Source organism: Lagopus leucura, unplaced genomic scaffold (assembly GCF_019238085.1).
Source record: "Lagopus leucura isolate 7727_CA_CO unplaced genomic scaffold, USGS_WTPT01 Super-Scaffold_100009, whole genome shotgun sequence".
Lineage (NCBI taxonomy): Eukaryota > Metazoa > Chordata > Aves > Galliformes > Phasianidae > Lagopus > Lagopus leucura.
This window is the reverse complement of record NW_024962266.1, coordinates 20,054,876-20,075,428: the sequence shown is the minus strand read 5'-3', so window position 1 is coordinate 20,075,428 and position 20,553 is coordinate 20,054,876. Positions and strand designations below refer to the sequence as shown.

The 20,553-nt window shown below is 43.4% G+C and overlaps 1 protein-coding gene across 1 annotated transcript in view; it reads left to right on the top strand.

Moving 5' to 3' along the window:
• The window catches only part of EIF2B3 (eukaryotic translation initiation factor 2B subunit gamma), a 92,465-nt gene that overhangs the window by 66,371 nt on the left and 5,541 nt on the right, over positions 1-20,553 (top strand). The window contains exons 9-11 of the mRNA XM_042873322.1: positions 2,972-3,049; positions 3,496-3,644; positions 14,890-14,993. Of these exons, the coding sequence (XP_042729256.1) occupies positions 2,972-3,049; positions 3,496-3,644; positions 14,890-14,993 (331 nt within the window). The remainder of the gene's footprint in view (positions 1-2,971; positions 3,050-3,495; positions 3,645-14,889; positions 14,994-20,553) is intronic.

Genomic DNA, 20,553 nt, shown 5'->3' with positions numbered 1-20,553 from the left:
AATTAGTGTTTTGAAATCACACTGAGGCCTTCAACATTGGATAAGATTTTCTTTGAATTTATAACTTATCCAGAATGGTAAAATTTCTAAGGAAACTATGTGGAAGTAAAGCATAAAACAGAGTTTAATGAGAGGTTGTGAGAAAGGAGTTCTTTTTTTCGGTGCCACTGTATTTTGTTTCTCTTGTTAATTCTGATAAAATATAAGCATTTCTTTTCATGTTCTTTTTTTTTTTTTTCCTTCTTCTTCTTGTTTTATTGGTCTTTAACAAAGACTTTTGGTGTCTTACTGGCTCTTGGTCCTCACAGACCAGATTTTGATTCACTGGCTGCAAAGCCTGGACCTGTAATTCTGCTGTCCAAGAGGACAGGCTCCCAAAGCAGTAGCAGTCCAGTCCAGTAGCCGTGGGAAGGAATGGCATCCTAACCCATTGCCCTTCTGGTGAGGAAACACTTTACTCACTTCATTTCACTTCCAGCTGGGTTTCTGGATGCCTGCAGCCTGTGTGTGGGCAGGTGGGTTCAGGAGGGAGTTATCTTCAATAGCAGGAAATAGTTTCTTTGTAAGATGAATTAAATCCAAACACATCTTAAACCTTCCCTTGACCCAGGCACTCCCTCTGACTCCTGCCCCCTATCTAACCTTCCTTTTCAGAGTTAAATGCTTGAGCTGGTAGCTTTCTTGGTTCACCCCTCAGGCTGCACTACCACTGACTGATTCTAATAAGAGTTTTGCTCTGGCCAGTAAAATCTTTTATTTATTTCACCACACCACCTTTCTACTGAGAAGCAGGATCCTTTCCTCGTTCCTTTCCCTTCCCACAGGGTAACACTAGACAGTAGGAATCTTTCCAGCCTACGCTGTAGGTGTGACTTGGTGTGAATTCCTCTTCCAGCTCTATCTGTTGTGGCAGCCCTGCTGTGTGTCAGGTGAGGTCGGTGTCCCTTCACAAGCCAGTGTGTAATCCAACTGGGTTGGCCTAGAGTGTTGTGTTTTGGTAAGCTGGTCGTTTTCTGTAGCATCTGCATCTTGGACCAAAGGGCTTAACCTGCTTTGTTTAAGAAGAAAGAAAGAAAGAAACAAAAACAAATCTAGTGGGAAGAACCATCTCCAAGATGTGAAGAGTTACAGGGGTAGAATATTCAAGTTGGATTTTAAAAATAATTTCTTCTCAGAAAGAGTGGCGGTGCATTGGAACAGGCTGCCCTACTGGGAGGTGGAGTCACCATCCCTGGAGATGTGGCACTGCGGGACACGGTCAGTGGACAAGGTGGGGTGGATTGGGGTTGGACTGGATGATCTTAGTGGTCTTTTCCAACTTTATTGATACTACGATAATGTCTACTGGGGACAGCAGGCAGCTTGAAAAGGTAGCTGAGAGGTGTGAGCTCGTCTGGGCTCATCACACTCATCCAAATGAAGTATCAACTATGAAAATTCTTATTGTATGAAAACAGAACTGTTTACCCATCCTTGCATGCTGGAAGGGAAATGGGTTGATCACGTTATGAATATCTGAGCAATTTCCTGAAGTATCTCATTGTGAGATCTTGTGATATACTTTTCTGATCTGATCCCAACTTCTTCAGATCCTACATTCTTCAGATGTATGGGATCTGCTTCTGGAGGTTCACTTCATAGCTATCAGCTCTTGTTATCCCACATTTCCAAGGAAGCCATTTTACACTGCCATATGGCAGTTCCTTCAGAACAAGTGTGGGAATTACTACCAACTCTCAGCAGCAGAGATCTCCAAAATAGAGTTTTCCTAAGAGTTTTGTCAAAATAGGTGCCTAGGTGAGAGAAGGGAGACTTAATGAGTGGTCTTTCCTCTCCCTTTGGGTAATCCCAGCTGTACCACCACCATGCTGCCATACACCCTTATCCTGGCTGTCCAAACAACATGTGCAGAGCTCTACAGCAGCCCCAGCATGCCCTGCTTCTCACTCTGGCACGCAATCTGCCATGACACAGACCTTTTGGCACTCACAAGTCAACTTGTCACCTTCCATATCTTCTGTGTTTCTTTGCCTGCTGCCTCTGTCATACGGAGCTGCACCGTACGCTGCACCACTGCTCCGTGACTCCACGCAGCACTGTCAGTGCTGTGCTGTGAGCCTTCTGCCTCGCCTTGTATCGTCATCCAGGCTGTCATCACCTTCTCTGCGGTGTGTGACCTTGGCCCCGGCCTGACGCCGGGAGTTGCAGAATGCCTCAGCCTGTTCCTTCACCCAGAAAAGGGGGAATTATAAAGTGATATCCCATCCTCTGACAGCAGTGGCTCCCCCTTCTTTTCGGGAGCCGGCTCAGAATTTCTCTCTGTGGACTTGTTCTTGGCTACCTCATGGACCACGAGTCTCTCTGTTACCATTGCTGCTTTGTCTGCTTATCTAACACCTGTCTTCTCCCTGTTAGGCGCCTTTTCTTCTGCAGCTTTCTACCATCTGGAATAGCTACTCAATCAACTTCAGATTCTTTCTTCTGAAACATTTGAAAGACTTTTTCATTGCCTGTATCTCAGCACACTTACCTTAGTGAGATGAACGTAGTTGTCATTTTATGCCATTTATATTTGATGCTACTTCCTTCTCTCTTGCATTACTGAATGATACAGAACATTTTGAGTTGCATTTGGAATGGCAGATGATAGGCAAGCCTGTAAAGTAGTATATGGGACGTCACTATGTCCTGCTGGCACCAGTCTGCTTGCTGATGATGATCCATTGCTTCTCCACTGGTGGGAAGCTGAGTTGAGAGGGAGACATGTAGCACACGTGGAAGTATACCTCGCTCCTTTACAAAATGGGGAGGTGATAAACCAGTCGCAGATTTAAAATGTAAGAACTTACATTCTTCTATAAGTTAATGAGTTTATGATACAAGCATAATAGAAATCATAGCCGCCCATGTTTATGTGACATACAGATATAGCACTGTCCTGTTAACTTGTAACGTCGGTTCCTCCATCCAGGTTCCCAAACTATTGCTTAATCTGGGTCTGGAAGAACCACTTGTCCACGGGACTGCACAGATCACTGACAGAAGCATGGTAGGTGTTTTCTTTTCCTATCTCTGCTCTTCTAATGCAGTCTGCATGCCCTTTGCCTCAAGAACTGCTTCCTAAAATTCTGTCCCACTGCTGGATATGAAACTGAGTTCTGAAGTATAGAATTACAAGGTGAATGATACAGCCAAGAATCTGCTTGCAGATTCTCCCATGTGTTCCTGCCTTTCAGTCTCTATCTTTAACCATATTTGATAAAAAATTTTCCTTATCCCCAAGTCAAACACTGCAATCTCTTGTTCCCTTTTGGCAATTTGTGATATTTGAGCCATTTTCCTCCCAAAAATCTTTCCTCTGCCAAGATTGCCCAAAGGTAGAGCAAAGCATGCTTTGTGTATGAGTGCTTGAGACATGCTGTTTGGAGCACATGTATGGAGAACGTGTATCAGAGTTCCAGGTCCTATTTCAGTTTCCATTCTTTTCCTCCTTAGGTTGGATCAGACAGCATCATTGGGTCATCCACACAGATTGGGGAGAAGACATCCATTAAACACTCCATCATTGGCAGCGCATGTACCATAAAAGACAAAGTTAAGATAACAAACTGCATCATCATGAATTCTGTTACAATTGAGGAAGGGTATGTCACCTCTTTGTATTTTGGACCTCTACATTTGCTATTTCCTTTTCCAGATAGACTCTTAGCTTTTTGTCTTGTAACTGATCCTCAGTCAGACCTGTTGATTGCTAGGAAGGTGTTTCTAAGGACTAAATCAGAAATGTCTCTATAAACAAATTAACAGGCTACGAATGCAAGTGAAATGGTTTAATGAGAGTACTGCAAAATTGAAATATAATTTCTTCTTTTTAGAGGAGATTGTAGCCTCTTCAGAATGTGGAATTCAGTTAAGTGGGTGTATGTCTGTAGGAGCTTGTGTGTCATCTTTCCAAATTCTGTTTTAGTGCCTAGGTCTGTGAGTATACCTAAAACATTTGAGTCAGGACATATATGTGAAAGTGGTACTCTTACTAACTACAGATGTTATCACCTTTAAATAACTTTCCCTAAAATGTGATTTTCTTTTTTTCATTTCTGTCATCTTACATCTTTACTTTATTATTGCCTTATGCTTAGTAACAGAATCAATAGTAAACTTTTCGAAGAAAAAATCTGCCAGCTAGTGGAGGTTTCCCACGCATTAAAGACACAAACTAAATAGGTAGCCTTGAGCTGTTCATTTCCAAATGTGGGAAAAGTGGCCTATCTGTAATTGTTGATGTCTGCGTGCCCCCATCTTTCCATACAAGCTAGCTTCCTGTGGATGTCAGTGGAAAGGAAACTGCTGATTGAGTCTGTGCAGGCCTGTATAAATTCCCTGCTACTTCATGGCTTGAGGTTTGCTTAGGGCCTCAGGAAAAAGGCCAAAATCTTAAAAAAAAAATGCCAAGTTGGCTCTGAAAGTTGCATATCTGAAAAACAAAAAACCCCAAAGGATGTGGGGTCTATGGAGGATACTACTGTTACATAACTAAATTACAGGTAAGTATGGTACCTTACTGCCAAGTGTTTGTCTTTAATAGAAATCCGCAGTAATTTCAAGCACATCATAAATCAGAATTCTTTTGAGTATAGAAAATAGCTGGTTTCCAGTTCAGTTGCAAATGGATCCAGTATGGCTGTATCACAAATGCTACTGTCGTAAGAAGCACCAGAACCTCTCTCGTTTGATCATGAGACCCTCTGTCATTTTGATTAATGAATTGATGCCGCAGTCATAATAGTATGGCTTTGCATACGAGGTGAGCAGCTCTACCATGGAGGCAGCTAAGTGTATAAATAGTGGTGTTCTTATGAAGAGCCCCAGGTTAGCTTGTGTTTATCTGCACTGTTACGTAGTGCTGTTTTCCAAATCCTAAATCAAGCGTACCGCAAAATTCCACAGCCATTATAAAGAAGTTAAGATAATAAAAATGACTTTTTGGGCAATATTTTGTGAATTTCTGGAAACCAGTTTCATCACTGCTCACACGCGGTGAGAACAGTGTCGTCACCAATAGGTGGTAAATCTTGCACTCCTCGGAGTTTCACCCTTAGCTGCTCCGTAGACATTGCACACTGATGCACTGGGGTGAAATTTGTAATCTTTCCTCTCCAGTCCAAATTAATCTTACATGCATTAAGATTTACTTAAAAACATACCGTAATTAATGTTGCATGGATCTGCACAGATACCGTATTGATAAAGTGTTACTTATTGCATCACCGTAATCCTTAAGATTAGAGAGATGTGAAGCCATGCATACACAGGTGATGAGGTACAGGAATATCCAACTGCTAAGTTCTGTTGAAAGAAGTCTTGCTTGTAACTTAGTAAAAACAGTTTCTGTGTATTTTGACCTTCTTTCACGTATTTGATTAAACCTGATAGTTTTTTGTTATAATGTTAATGATTCTGAAACACGCTGATGGATCCATTTGCAACAGGTGAATAAATTATATGTGATTTTTCTTTAAACTGCCCACAGTGGACAGCTTTGCTTTCCAAACAGCTCTTCTCCCAAGCGTGTCTGAGTAACTCAGGCTCTACCTAATCACCAACTTCAGAAAGTGTCTTCCACTTTAGTTAGAAAGTCAGCTTATGTTGGCTGGTCTGAGTCAAAATGATCATAATAAAATGCCTTAGCAGATCCAATTTATCTTTTTTTGTTGCATTGTGAATGTTTCAAACGTGAGCCAGTTTTAACATCGTCTGAAGTACTGCACATTAGAAACTTGTGGAATTGCACTGAGGAGCAGATAAAAGGTGTCATCTAATGAACATACATCATAATGTTGACGTGAAGCTCCACCCAACTCATGGACCACTGTGTTGTGCAGTCGTCACGTGTGAGTGATAACTGCAGGCTGGGCCCAGCACTGTTCATTGCAGCAACACCAGCTGAAGGAGTAGGCTGGAGGGGCTGCTATAGGGCACACTTTGGAGAAGACAAAGCTTTTTGGTAACCCAGGGAAGAAAGAAAGATCAGGTAAATCATTTCTGAAAGTGGGAAGGCTGGGAACAACTAAATGCAAAAATGCTCAAGAGTTGTGATTATGCATGCCACTGCCCTGGTAATCACCTCTAGTTTCTCTGGTTTGAATCTCACTGTCTTTGTTTTTTTTCTACATCTTAACTGGATAAATGCTCATGTGTCAGTACAGAGGAAAGCGTGAAAATTGTTTTGTCTCTTGATGTCCTGTAATGTGAATTGAGGATGCTGTTGGACCTGCCATGGTTCTTCTGGCTTGAGGACCCACAAATTACATCTCCAAACCAGAAAAGGTTTCAAAGAACCTTGCAACATTTGATGCGAGCTTCTAAAATGAATAAACAGATTGTTTCTGGGCAGAGGGAAAAACCACGAGGGATTTATTACAAAACAAGGTTCTTATTGTTAGGCTGTGGTTGGTTCATTCCTGAACCAAGGATCAAGGACCTGGTTTCACTTGGATAGTGCCATTTCATCCTGTTTCCAAGTTACAATCCGTTCTCCAGTGATGGCTGTGTTTGATATTCTGGAGGACCAGTAGCAGAGTTTTCCGTTTTTCTAGCCCTGGTGTGTAGGGCTTCTGTTATGCTATACGTGTCTCTTGTGAAGTGATTTGAGTAGATATGAATCCCCCTTAGATGAGATTACAGGGGATTAAAGAAGTTAGTAACACAGGCAAAATAATTGGCAGTCCTCTCTTAATGTGTTTCCCACTGTGAGCTAATTCTTCCATCAATGAGATAATAAAATAGCGAAGATTACATATGTGCAGAGTGATGGACATACTTGACCAAGCTGGGAGGGATGTAATTTATACAGCAGTGCAAGTGCTGAGAGATGTTGACTATCCAGGTGACAGGCTGCAGCGGGAAATGGTTCTTATTTCTCTCTGCACTGCTCCCTTGAGCTCAGTGACAAATGACTGCACTGACTTACATACTTGGAGAAAACCTACTAATCGAGCTGAAAGTGTAGATCACTTGAAAACTTTGTGCATCTGAATGCTCCTGCAGTAGCTGTACGTGCCCACAGTGTCTGTTGTGTCTTGGGGATGACCCTTGTGTTAGTTCTGTTTGCATTATGTGTAGTGCTGTACAACAGGGTCCCTAAATTCAGATTAGGCACACTTAACTTCCTTGAAATGAGATCTAGATATTGATGGAGGAATTCATAGAGGACCTTGTGCTGAAGTGCTCTGAGCATTGTAGATAATATTAACAGGAAAACCGTGCTAAACCCTTTATTCCATGCTAGCAGATAAAGACTTTGAAATCTCGTTTGTTAATAAAACTTTGTGAGTGTATACACTTAACGAAAGGATCTTTGCCATGTCATGTGCACGGTGTATCCTTGTGCCTTGGTTGTGGGAGCAGGATGTTTCCCTGGGAAAGATTGAAGAGATGGGAATATAATAGGAAAAACAAAAAAGCAAGTTAAAAAACTGATCTTTGGATTACTTACTTTGGACTTACTGGTGTTTGAAGAGGCAAAAGGTCCATGGAAAGCCATGCACTGAAAATAGCCTTTCAGCATGCTGGTAGCCAGTACCCTAGGAGCTCTGTGGCAGATTTAGTCTCTTAAATGAAGCATTTTGCTCCTGTGCTTTACTCAAGGAGATACTGCAAAGCAATATGCTTCCAATGGTGGTAGAATCGTGAAGGTTGGAAAAGACCTCCAAGATTGTCTAGTGCAACCACCAATCCGTCGCCACCATGTGGTAGCTGTTCTTATGGAAGCCATTAATACAATGCTGTGGTTATCAGACAGGAGGGCAGCAAGACACAGCTGCCGAGATTAGCATCAAAATCTCAGTTCCACAGCTAGGAAGCACTAGGTCTTCACAGAACAACACAGGAAGTTTGGCTTGTGTCACCTATAGTTTTAGCAGAAATAAGGGCTTATTGAGGATGATAATTTTTTAAGATGGAAAAGATAAATGGAATCTCTGGTCACCTGCATGGCGCCAACCAGAAAATCTTACGTGCCGAGCCAATGACAAAGGCAGTAAGTTGTGTTGGGTTTTGTTGATGGTGTCCTTGCTATCAGTGTAAAGTCAGTGGTGCAGACACTGTGCTGTTACTCAGTGGACTGTAGTGAGACCATGTGCGACTAGTTAAACACTACTCTAGTTTACCACATGTCTCCAATTTATTGCTACTTTCTATGAGAAAATGTACAAAGGAAGAAAACAACAAGCAAGCTGAGCTGGATTGGCTACTAAGTGCAGATTGATTGTGAAGTTTATTGGTTGTTTCCTCAATAGTGCCAAATCAGCACCTGATGTAGAAACAGTGAGCGGTTTGAAAAAATTCTAATTAAAACCAGGATGGAATTGAGCATTAATAGGGGTTCAGCACGTAAGTGGTCTTTTTCCTGTTGGATAAGAGCAGTACATAGGAATGATCCAATTGCCAAAGCAACATTTGTTGAAATTGTAAAATATATTTTACAGCACATTCCCTCAAGAGAAGGAATGAGGAGAGATGAAGTTGTTTCCAGCACCATAGCTTACAAAGCTGGAAGTAAAAGTTTGCTTGTGCTGGGATTTCCAAATGTTTTGTATCTTGAACCAGTTTTTAAGACGGGTCTTGTCTTCTGGCTGCTGTCTCGTGATGCCAGTTGCACCCCTGCCCTGTGCTAACCTTGGAGAGGATAACAAGTTCAGAATAGGCATTGCAGAAAGCGCGTGAAAAGCGAGAGCTTAATTCAGAAGAAGCATATGTAGTATGTACAAGTGTATGTAAGTATAAAGTATATTGTGGGTATGGATAAGCATGAACATATGAATAGAGCTAGGTATAGTGCTTGCCTGTAACTAGAATTCTTACTTCTCAGCAGAGTTTGCTTTCAGGAAGGTAAATTGAGGAAGAGAGGACAAACCTGGAAAGCAATGAGCAGAAAGTAGCTGAGCTACTTCCATAGCTGGTTCATGTTTGGGCATTTGAATTCTGCTGTATCTGTTGTATTTAGGATACTTCTCATATAGTACCTGTTATCTTGTGAATCTCTGAACCATTATTACTTGCAGCTCCTCAAAGAACATTTTCTTCTGGCTAGCTTCCTGGTACATCAATCCATCTTGAATAAATCACCTGCTCTTTATACTCAGATACATATGTTTTCCTGGTAGAGCATGGAGCTCTTCCCAATTTTCCAAACATCTTGTACATCAAATGTTGAACTTAAAGCACAGGTCAGCTCTGAAAAGCGGCGTTTTAAAACAGCTCCTCTTGTTCTGCTGATCTGCTTCTTCAGGTGGCCAGAGTCAGAGCTATAAATAAGCTTCTGCCTGCTAGCCACATGGGTCTAATCGAAGAGGTGTATGCAGATTTTCAAAAGCTACTGATTTCTGCCAGGTTTTGGTGGGAGTCTGTGTGTAAGTGCCATTGGTGCTCCTGAAAAACCTTCTCCAGCCTGGGTAAGTAAAAGGAAGAAATTCTCATGTTGTTTCAGAATTGCTCCTCTGGGTTTCTAAGGGGACCCTGGGGTTGAACAAGTTCAGCTTAACTCCAGAAAACCAGTCTCTGTTTTTAAGGATGGCATTGAGAACATCCTCTTTTCCTTGTACATCTAGCCCATACAGCAACTGATTTAACTAATAACGTCCAATGGAGAGTGAGAATCCAGGAGGTCAGCCTCCTCACGCGTAAGGGTTTCCTGATGTAAGACTCGTTTCAGTGTGTGCTTTTGCTGAAGTGTGCAGAATCGGATTTCCAGCTAAACGAAAGGCCACCAATTGGTTTGTTCCAAGATCAGCTGCATTTATCTGTAGTTTCAGAGGTGAGGCACAACCTTCCAGGCGACCTCCCCGACAGCCTACGTTTCACTTAATAAAACAAGTTAAGGAAGGTTTGAGGCAATCCTTTAAGGTCAGTTGAACTTTCACTGGAAAATACGAGTGCTGGCAAGTATATGCAATATGTAATGCAAAATGTTTAGGGTGTGGGGAAGAAGTGTAAAGGAGCCATACCACAGTGATGAGCTTGGCTAGCAAAGAGACTTGAAACAAGTTCCTCAGCAAAAACACCCTGGGAGATGGGTTAAGAATTTAGGGGATTGGTAGAATGTTTTTGTTACCCCCAAGGGGAAAAACAGGAGATCAAAGCCCGAATTCACTTAAGAATGCTTTCTTTGAAATGTATCTATAAATTATAGCACATACTGCTGGCATCTATTGTAGTCTTTGGTATTTACTTGAGTGTATACTGTGAATTCACAGTACCCGGATTTGGCTTGTTAGTGTGTAAAAATAAATGTTGGTGAAGGCAACATTGCAGATTCTCAAGTTTCCTAATAGTAGTGTTGCCTCTTCTCTGTTTTCCCCTGGCTTTGTGCCTCATCCTGTGACCATGTGTCCCAGGCACCACCTATAGAGGGATTCTTTGAGGGGCTGCTGGTAGGGTTTGGCGCTCCCCCCTTGCCACCTCTCACCGTTACTGAGCTGCCTGCTGTGGCCGTTATTTCCTTGGTCAAGGCAGAGTGGGATGTTGCTCCCAGGGGAATCCACAGCTGTTACCCCTCAGTCAGCAGAGTAGCTGCTGAGGCAAGTCACCCTTGGCTTTTAGCTCCCCATCCCATCTCTGCTTCCTAGCTCATCTGGAGCAGCAGGACTCCTGACTGCTTGGCATGGCGCAGCGTTACCCACGGCTGTCCTAAACTCTGCTCCAAGCTCTTTCTTCCTCTCCAGCCTGTGGTTTTAAGTGTTGCATTTTAGACACCTCATTTGCTTTGCTGCCCAACAGAGATTATGTCGTTTTTTTGGCACAATTGGATTAAACTAGCAGACCTGGATAGCTTCCATTGGCATTTCAGGAGATTTGCTGTAAGGCAAACCTGTGACATTTGTACCTTCCTAAGCTTGCACAACCAGGGCGAGAGCTGCAGTTGAGGTCCTGACCTCAGTTACTTAAGCCCCTTTCTCCCAGGAGCGTTCATCACTTTAATCACAGAGTCCTAAATAATCAGTGGGTAGCCTGTAATTAGGGGTTGTGTCCTGGACTCCTGCAGCCTGCTCCCGGTGTGCTGAGCACTGCGGATTTTGATTTCCCGTTTCCCCAAAGGATGTTTGATCTCAGATTTACACTTCAGAAAATTAAGAAGGGTACAGTACCTCCGTCCCCTGGCAGCCTTCCTGCTTTCAGTGGTAGGTGCCTTTCTTTTCTTAAGTGTCTCAGTTCTGCAGCGATTGACACATTTGATTTAAGAGTTAGATTTATAGACTGATACTCAGGCTGAAAGTCAGCAGCTCCAGGACTGCATAAATCAGCCTGTCTCAGGGACTAATACTTCCTTATTTATAATTTCGACAGGAGATGGAATTCTTTCTCAATTCTTTACATTTCTTTCAGATGTAATCGACCACCCTGTCCTTTGGTTTAAAGCTATGTGACTTTGCCACAAATAGAGGGAGGGGAAAGTAAGCCCGGTCCAGGAATTGCTATGCTATAAAAGCTCCATATTGTATGCTCTTGGACTTTGCTTTCTCCTAGCTTCCTTCAAGCCCACACAAGAGATGGACTTGAGGTTTTTTTGGCTTTCTTCCCCTCCCCCCTCCCTGCATACATACTCTGACCTTTTAGAAAAATAAATAGAAGATAAAGAAGGACCTGGAATGTTGCAGAATGTGTGTATATTTTGCTCTCTGTTGTTTTCTGCTGGGATTAGTTGTTTACAATGGGAGAGAGAGGGAGGGCAGAGGAAGGGAGGTCTGTGGCCTTAACTGAAATTAGTGGCATTTCAGAGTGATCTTGTTAGGTGGTCTGCAGTTTAAAGACCTAAATCCTTGTAATCCCCCCATGCCTCCTTGGCCACTACTCCTTTTGCTCTTGTTCTCTCACTTTCAGAAAAAAAAAGAAAGAAAAAGCCCGAACCTGAGTCAGCCTCTGTGTCTCTCAGATGCAGGCTGTGCATAACGTACGCACATGCACAGCCGTACTCACACACGCACTCTCATATGCTTCCATTCGCACGTTGTACCTGTATAACAAATTAATGTCTCAGCTAGCCGACATCTACATCTGTTACCACTACAGGACTGGGCTTGTAAAATGCTCTCTCTAGAATGCAGACACACACACCGAATATTTGTATTTATTTTCTGAAAAACGCTCAGCTGCCAGACTTTCAGCTTGTGATTGCACTTAAAACAAATTCAAATTGAAATTTCAGCCATAAATCAAATGCCCCAAATTAGTTCCTCTTGTGGGTTTGAACATGCTCTCTGGATTTTAAGGTCAGAAGATATCCGTTTTCACGGTGCTGAAAAGTTTAAAAATATACTACGTTTTAGGAGAAGAAATAAATATGGTTTGCATTATAAAGCAGTACATCAAATATGTGCGTATGCGCACACACAGCGTGGTCAGTGAAGTTGAATGCTGTCAGAGCACCTTTGAGGACTAATAGCACCTAATTGTTAAGCGAGGCAGGAAACACGGTGGCTGTTTATCCAAGGAGGATGTGGAAGATTGTCTTGAGATGTGATATTTATCCTCTAAGAGAATAAAAGTTTATCCCTTACTCTTCAATTTAAATAAAAAAAAATAGTAAAAATTAAATAAACACACAAAATACTTATCTTGGCAGACTTTATAACATACTTTTTCGGGAAAAAAAAAGGCATTTACAAGTGGTTTCAAAATGGCTGTGTTACATCTGTCAGCGGGTAAAGGGAACACCCACAAATTGTGTTTTTATCTCATGAAGTTTTGTTCCACTTGAGCAATAAAAGCCAGATTCACTGCTGGTGTGTGCGACTGGGGTAATCCTAGCGCTGAGCATGGCTCTAAAACTTGTGCATTTGGTTGTGTTTATAAGTTTGAAGAAACTCCTGGGGTGGCGGAGTCTTTTGTTTTTGCTTGACGCTGGCACTTGGGAAGGGTAGGTTTGCAAGCACCTGGCACGGCCACGTTTGCCTTGGTTCCCTGGGCTGTCCTTCCAACAAATGGTTTGGCAGGAAAGCCCCTTATCTTTGATGTTAATGTCATCAGCACTTTCTTGGTTACAATGCTGTTCTTTCCCCAAGAGTTGAAAAATGATCCCAAGAAGGCTTGGGGCGTACAACGTGCTCCAGCCCGAGCTCCAGAAAACAGCTTAAAGTCAGAGATCTTAGCACACCCAAGGCTCTTAGTATCATAGAATCATTCGGATTGGAAAAGACCACTGAGATCATTTTGTCCATCCGCCACCCTATCCCTACCATGCCCACTTACGCCATGTCGCTCAGTGCCACATCGCCACGGTTCTTGTGCTTGGAAGCAGTGGTAGATGGTGGGAACCTACAGATCGCAGGGAAATGGTTCTAACTGATCAAAGAGAAGGCCCTTTGGAGCATACTTTTTGGATAGGGGCACTTTCAGTGGGCAGTGAGTAATCTCTCCTGTTGGCTTTGCTTGGGTGGCACCAGCACAGGATGGCAGCAGTGATGGGCAGTCCTCCCTCTACCAGTTCATTTTCCAGCCCAGTCGTCGACGCTGAGCGTTCTCCCAGCAAATGCTGTTGCACAGGATGATGGCTGGCGTACATGGAGCTATTGGAAAGAAGCAGCTGGTGACAGTGTGAGAGCAAAGGCAGACAGGGGTCTGCTGTGTATCTTTGCCGCTTTTTATCTTATTAATATGTTAGTAAAAACCTTGCCAAGGCAACCTGAGCTGGTTACTTGGAGCATAATTGCTCATATTGCCTCCTTATAGGTCAGGGGAGGGGGAGTTGAAGCGAGTTAAAAGAATGATTGTTCAGAGGGGACAGTCTGCTCAAGGGAAGTCATAACTGCTAACCACCGTGGCTGAGGTCCGGTTTTATTGCTTTTACTCCTGCGGAATTAATGCCGTGTTTGTGATGCAGGTGGTTTCTGCTCTGACTCACATGAGCAACAGAATTGTTATATATTTAATGGCAAATTCTGTGTACCAGATAGTGGCAACGTGTGAGTAGGAAAAGAAGTAGGAATTAATGTTAGGATTGGCAGTCTGGAGTGAGGACTGACCTCCTCTTTGCTTTGAGGAGCACAGCTGGCTCTGCTCAATACAAAATTGAGGCTCGGGGGGCTTTCGGTACCAATAGCCCTCTGTGCTATTAGTTCAAACTCCAAAATAGCTCTTCTGTTGATGGGCCAGCCTGGTGGTGCAGCACGGCAGCGTTTTGCTGGTGCAGTGAGCAATGGTGAGACCCATGGCCATGGCTGCGGGTGTCACAGGAGGGGTTGAACTGCAGAGCTCAATGCAGAAAGTCACTGAAGACAAAAACTTGAGAAAGAAATCAGCTGTTTGACTGAGGGTAGCACAAATAACCACAACTGTTGTAATATACATTAGCAGAAGTGCTGGGGAGGAAATATGAAATGGGACAGATACCTCCATCTCTGTTATGTATCTCACTCACGGCTTTCTCTCCACCAACCGATTTCAAGGTGTGCAATACTTACTACTTTTAGGCACTTGTTAGCTGAATGCCTTCAGATTCTCCGTCCTTCAATGATTTCTACCCATCTTTGCACATGTAAACGTGAGGAAACAAATAATTTGCAGCATAGCTGTTTTTTCTCCATAGCTTTGCAATAAATTGTTTGTACTATTTAACATCACTCATGGTGCTGAGTGAGCACACATCATGGATATTAGTTAAGATGCACAATTACAGTTTTACTGCCTGGAGAGGCAAAGACCGGTGCAATAACTCACTTACATCTCTCCATACCTTTGTAGAGGAGTTATGGAGCCAACATCTGGACTCTGAATTTCCTTCCTAACTGGATGATCAAATCATGTCGGAGGTTTATTAGCTATCCCAGTGGATACCTTTGTTTTGTACCTATCATTTTAATCATTTTCTTGTTCTACCTTGTGCTTGTGTTATAGGTGTTGTCTTCAGGGCAGTGTTATTTGTAATAACGCTGTGATAGAGAAGGGTGCAGACATCAAAGACTGTTTGATTGGAAGTGATCAGAGGCTGGAAACCAAAGGTAAGTAGAAAAGCTGTTTTTATGATGCATTTGTAATTAATTTTTAGAATTTCCTCCTCGAGATTTTCCAGCCAGTAAACAGTGACAGTTTTGCAGTGTGGTGTCCCTTAAGGTTAAGATTTGTTTTTCATGGAAAGTGCAGCTTGCTGGCATGAGAGTAGTTCAGGGACTTGCTCTTCAGAAGTTGGCAGAAAAACTCTGTTGTTACTATAAAGAACAAGATTGGGTGCTGAGACAGTCTTTTCCCAGAGGCCACAATTAGGTCAGCTTGGAGTTGTCCTCAGCAGAAGGAACTGTCATTTTGACAAGTAGTTTTTATCAGTGTTAGGGGTGATGCAGTCAGTAAGTGGTGGCACAGACATCCTTCTTTTTGTGAATGCTAGCAGCCACAGGTGCCAGCGTGTTCCCATCCACCCTGCTCCATGCAGGAGCTCAAGATGGAATGTCATACTGGAAGCTGCCGTGCTTAGTAGTAAATAGAAGGGCAGTTAGACTCAGATCTGTTTTACTGAAATGAAATGCTTTTTGGGGTTTCAGGGAAGTTACACTATGTGGTCCCAATTTGGGCAAAGTTAGGCTATCCAATCAAGCTGTGAGTGGTGAGGCTCAGCTCAGTAACCGCCTAAGTGGAACTGTTGATTTCCTGCCCTAAGAGATAATGGGCAGGAAATGGCTGTCTCAGTGACTGCATCCCAAGCAGAGGGCTTTTTAATGAATATTTATGGTTGGGGTTTGGCAGATCCCTGCTCTAGGGTGTGGACTGAGGACAACAGTGAGTTCCTTTTCAGGCTCCATGTGAAGTTATTTAGTCAGATCAGGATTTGTTTGCTTGTTTTGTCTTTATAGTATATGGGTGGTTTCCCAATTGTGAGTGTCCTGATGAAGAGCAGAGTTTGCACTTAATGTGGTATGGTGTAACCTATTGCCAGCTATGCATACGCAAAATTTTTCTTTTGATTTGAAACTAGAAGTAAGAGACTCGTGAAAACAAAATGTTGGTCCTGCAATTGCAAGTCTCAGATGCTGCAGGAAACACCCAGTCAGCGTTATGCACGCTCTGGTCTTGGTCCTTGTGTCCCACAGTTTCTGCTTACCCATGGCTTTGTCCATCGCATCAGTTGTAATCATTGACCCTTGTGGGTTCACTGCCCTCCTATCCCTGAAGATACATACTGTTCATGATGCTCTGCTCGTGCCTCCTTCTGAGCATGAATCACTAGGAGAGCTAAATCAGGTCATGTTTGTTTATTAATCTAAAACTTGAACTATGAGGAAACTATGAGGGTGTAGATTTAGCTAATTTACTACGCTCAATTTCTTCAGCGGATCATTTCAAACAGAAATATCGCACTTTGCCCTCACTCATATCTTTTTGGGTAGTCTCTTCCACCATGCAGGTCCCAGTCTGGTTGATTCTGGTATGGAAACCATTCTTTCTTCATTATTGTCCTTATCATCTTTATCTGAACATTTTTCAGGATCTGTCAACATAATTCTGTGATTCTATGATAACATATTTGGAAGGAGAGGAGCAGAGCTGGAACCTGTGGTTCATTACTCATTCTCGTAGGGCCACGTGCTCACCTCTCCAGAGCACTTCTCATTGAGTCTGTGGGCCCTCCAGTTAAACTATTCAGGAACGTATGACTGATGTTAGCAAAGACACTCAGGTAGATTATGAATGACAAATATGCCATTATGCCAAGCAAGAAAAAATAATAACAAAGCCTCAGTTCATTTCCCTGCCTCAGTTTCCTAACCGTTTTGGAATTTATTTGGGCTGGGGGTCAGGTTCTCCTTGGTGGTCTGGGATCTGTCTGTGAAGTTCATGACTTATTTCCTGAACTGCAGAGTCTTTCCAGCCCAGCATGTTTCTTCTGACCTTGCCTGGTCCCACAGTAAACTGGGCCCTCTCTTTTTCACTGTGAAAGCATGCCATGACTTCCTTTCCCCTGCCCAAGACTTCCTGTATCTTGTGCCAAGCTTTTGGTGTGGCCCCGTAAGTCTGTTTCCATATTCCCACTTTCATCAAGATTTTGGCTATGTTGTTCTGTTTGGTAACTTTTCCTTCTTCAGACTCTAGCCTTCACAGCCAGGTTACGAAAAACTGGTTCTGTTGGGTCACAGCCACCTTTTGTTGCAAGCTGATCGCACCTCAGCAGACGTAAGCAGTAGCAGCTGGCTGTTGACCCCAGTCTGGGAGTTACATGCTAGAAACCTCAGCAAAGCTGCGTACACCTTCCCAGAAACATTAAAGAAAAAGAAAAAAAAACAGCAGTTCCTTATTCCAAAGCATCAGCCAGGATTCATCAAAGGTACAAAGATCCCCGCATCATCCTGCACACCCCCAAGCAAATCCCACAGTTGACTTTGCTGCGGAACTGGCTGCGTGCTCCCAGTTCTGCTGTACAAGTCCTGGTCTCGCTGCCCAGGCAGCTCAGGGTACAAGAGCTCTTTGAGCCACTGACCTCCTTTCATAACCTGAACTATGGAAGCAGGATGGCAGAAGAACAGATACCACAAATGATAGGCAAAAGTAACTCGAACCAGCTCTCGCCCTTTTCCTTCTACGGAAGAGGCAGGGGCATATTTAGGGTGGTCTAAATGGCACAGCTGGGAGTAATGGGATTGAATTAAACACAATTTAGGTTGGATATCTGAAACATTTTCCTAATGATGTGGTCTGGTCGGCTGTGGGATAATCTCCCTGGGGACGTGGTGGGAGACCTCATCACTAAATAATAGGCTTGGCAAAGCTCTGGACACCTAAATAAAGGGAGTGAGTGCTCCACCACTGGTTTTTGGTGTAGATCAGATGCAGCCTATTAATTTCAAGCTAAAAAGCGAGTTAGAGACAAGGGGGGGCAGGTAGCTGTCAGCAATGACTACAGGCCCCATCACAGCACTGGCCAGACACGGTACTTTTTAAGTGCCTCTGTTAAAGTCATGATGTGGAGTTTTATTAAACTTCTGGATTTGCAAGCCGTGCCTCCTGAGAGTCATGCTATTCTCTTCCTACTGCTTTTATTACCATGCTTAGGAAGCATCCACTTCCCTTCCTCTTTGATAATTTAAGAAATTTGCTAGCGGAGAATTAACAGACAGGCGACCTCACCCAGATAGCAGTTTGGAAAACATGTTGGTACCTAAGAAAAAGGAGGCAATTATTAAAGGGGTAGGAAATGGCAGGCGGCAGTTCTGAAAGGGCTTAATTGCACAGAGCATTCAGTCACTGTTTCTAAGACAGTTACTATAATTGCACTCCAGCCTTTTTGATGAACTTGCTTTCTTCAAAGCAAAATAGAGAACAGAGATGGTAGAGAGGCACTCATAGGACAAAACTAGCAAAACGGACTCAAAACTCACCACCTGAGCCCTCACTTTCATCTCTGGTGTCTCTGGGCAGGCATGTTTTGTGTTCACTGACTGTGCAGGAGCCAATGTCATTTAGGGACAGCTCGAGTCATTGTACACCCAGAAAGGGTATTACAGCAGTGTTATTGCCACAAAGTGTATTTGCAAAAAGGGAAAAAGTCTCTCAGGATGCTGATGTAATCTTAGCTTGGCATCCCAGTGCGTACTTAGTAGCATTATCTCCCTGACCAAGATGTAGGCTGAGACTTCACTCTGCTTATTCTGGTGCGTTTTCAGTGCAACCATATATTTTTATTTTCCTTGGTGCCACGATGCAGTCAGCACCCAGAAAGTGCTGTCGAGTGCGTGCCGAATGCGAGGCTGTTCCATAGCCCTGATCCCTGCCTTCTTTCAGCTTGAGTCTGAAACCTTAATTACTGTACACTGTGCAAGAAACAAGATCCTTTCTGTGGCCTTTCTGCAACATTTGTCATCTTAGTGCTTCACAGCTGTTAACAAGCTCATTTTTACCTCCTCAGCGTGGACATGGCTGATTTTTGCTCCTATTTTAGAAAGGCCTGAGAGTCAGAGTTGCTGTTTGTGGGCCCATTCATTCTGACTGCCCAACTTAAGTGCTGAAGCAGCATGTTACATGTAGCATCTCCTAGCAATTACATTTTAGCCGTAGCATTTACACTGTAAGTGTTGGGATGGAGGATTCAGTCTACTGAGGAAAAAAAAAAGAAAAAAGAAAAGTTTTTTTATGTGATCATGTTGGCCTATGCTTGGGTCGTTAGCAGCTCCAGGGATTAAAACTCCATTATAGAGCTTCTGCTGTTCCAGCTGATGGGAACTGACAGTAGTGGGTCATCCTCCTTAAGGGGAGCTGGATTTGGAGAGAGGCAAGAGGAACTCTGCCAGGAAATTTCACAGATGCCCATGGGTGTCAGCAGCCTGGAGATTCACTCCTGGTGCAGGGGGAGGAGGCTGTAGTTAACGTAGGCTTTACTGCTCCTGCCTGCAGCATCATCCTTTGGGCCCCAACCACATCACCTATTTCCTATCTGATCGTGACTCCTGCCTCACTGCTCCCCACTATGGCTTTGTCCCAGAACGAGTCTCATCTCATTCCCAGTCTTTGGTTCTTCCTCTGGTCTCCGTTTTTTTTCTCATACTTTGTTATGCCTAGCCACACACCTGTCTCCTCTGCTCTCATTGTAGATGCTATTTCCAGTCCCCCTGCAAAACAGTCCCATGCTCCATTTCCCATCTGGCACTCCATCCCTGACTGCTTTGATCTCTTTCTGTGCTGCTGTTGTGCCCAGGTGGGATCATTCTGGGCACTGGAGGGAAGCAGTGCTGTGCTGAGTGCTGGTCCCAGAGCTGGGACACAAGCTGAGGGAAGTCCTGCATCGACCCTGCACTTCCCTGGTTGAGAGCACTCAGGAGAAGTAGTCTCTGGAGAGTTTAGCTGCCCTCCTGAGAACATGTGCAAACAGAATTTTTTTCCAGAGGCTTATCACATAGCCAAAAGTGTGTGGTTTCTCACAAGAACAGAAAAAGGCACATATCCAGTAGGGACTGGCTCCCGTTTCAGATCATTTTTCAAGTCTTGTTCCAAGCTTGCAGTCCTAGGACTTCTCAATGAAACAGAGTAAGATTGTTTTATTTTAATGAGGGCCAAAGAGCACATTTTTCTCTTAATGCCATCCTGTGCAGGCAGGTACAGTTTATGGAGCCTCTGCATACGAATGGATGACTGCTTGTAAGGATGCCTCACTCCAGCCAAGATTGAGCAAGACAGGGACAGGAAGGGATTGACGGGCTTTCTGATGTTCTTGCTGCATTCAAGTAGAGCTGTGTCTGCTGTTGCAAGATGCTGGGTACTTCCTGGTGAAATCTTGGGGAACTGAAAATACTTAGCATGACACAAGTTTGGGATCAGAAAGCATGCTGCAGTGCAGATGGGAGTTACGAAAGCTCACAAAGAACAGACACAGACTAAACAGTGCACACATGTATGTCGTGCACAGAGGTGCAGGATGATCTGGAAAGGAAGAATGGTATAAATTCAGAGGAAAATTTTGAGGTCCTTGTGACTTGTTCCCTAGAGTGGTTTAACTACTGAATGTCTCTGACAAAGAGATCAGTTGGCAGTTCAAATAGGCATCTCTTAAAAAGTCACCTTTTTTGCATCAGTGACAAT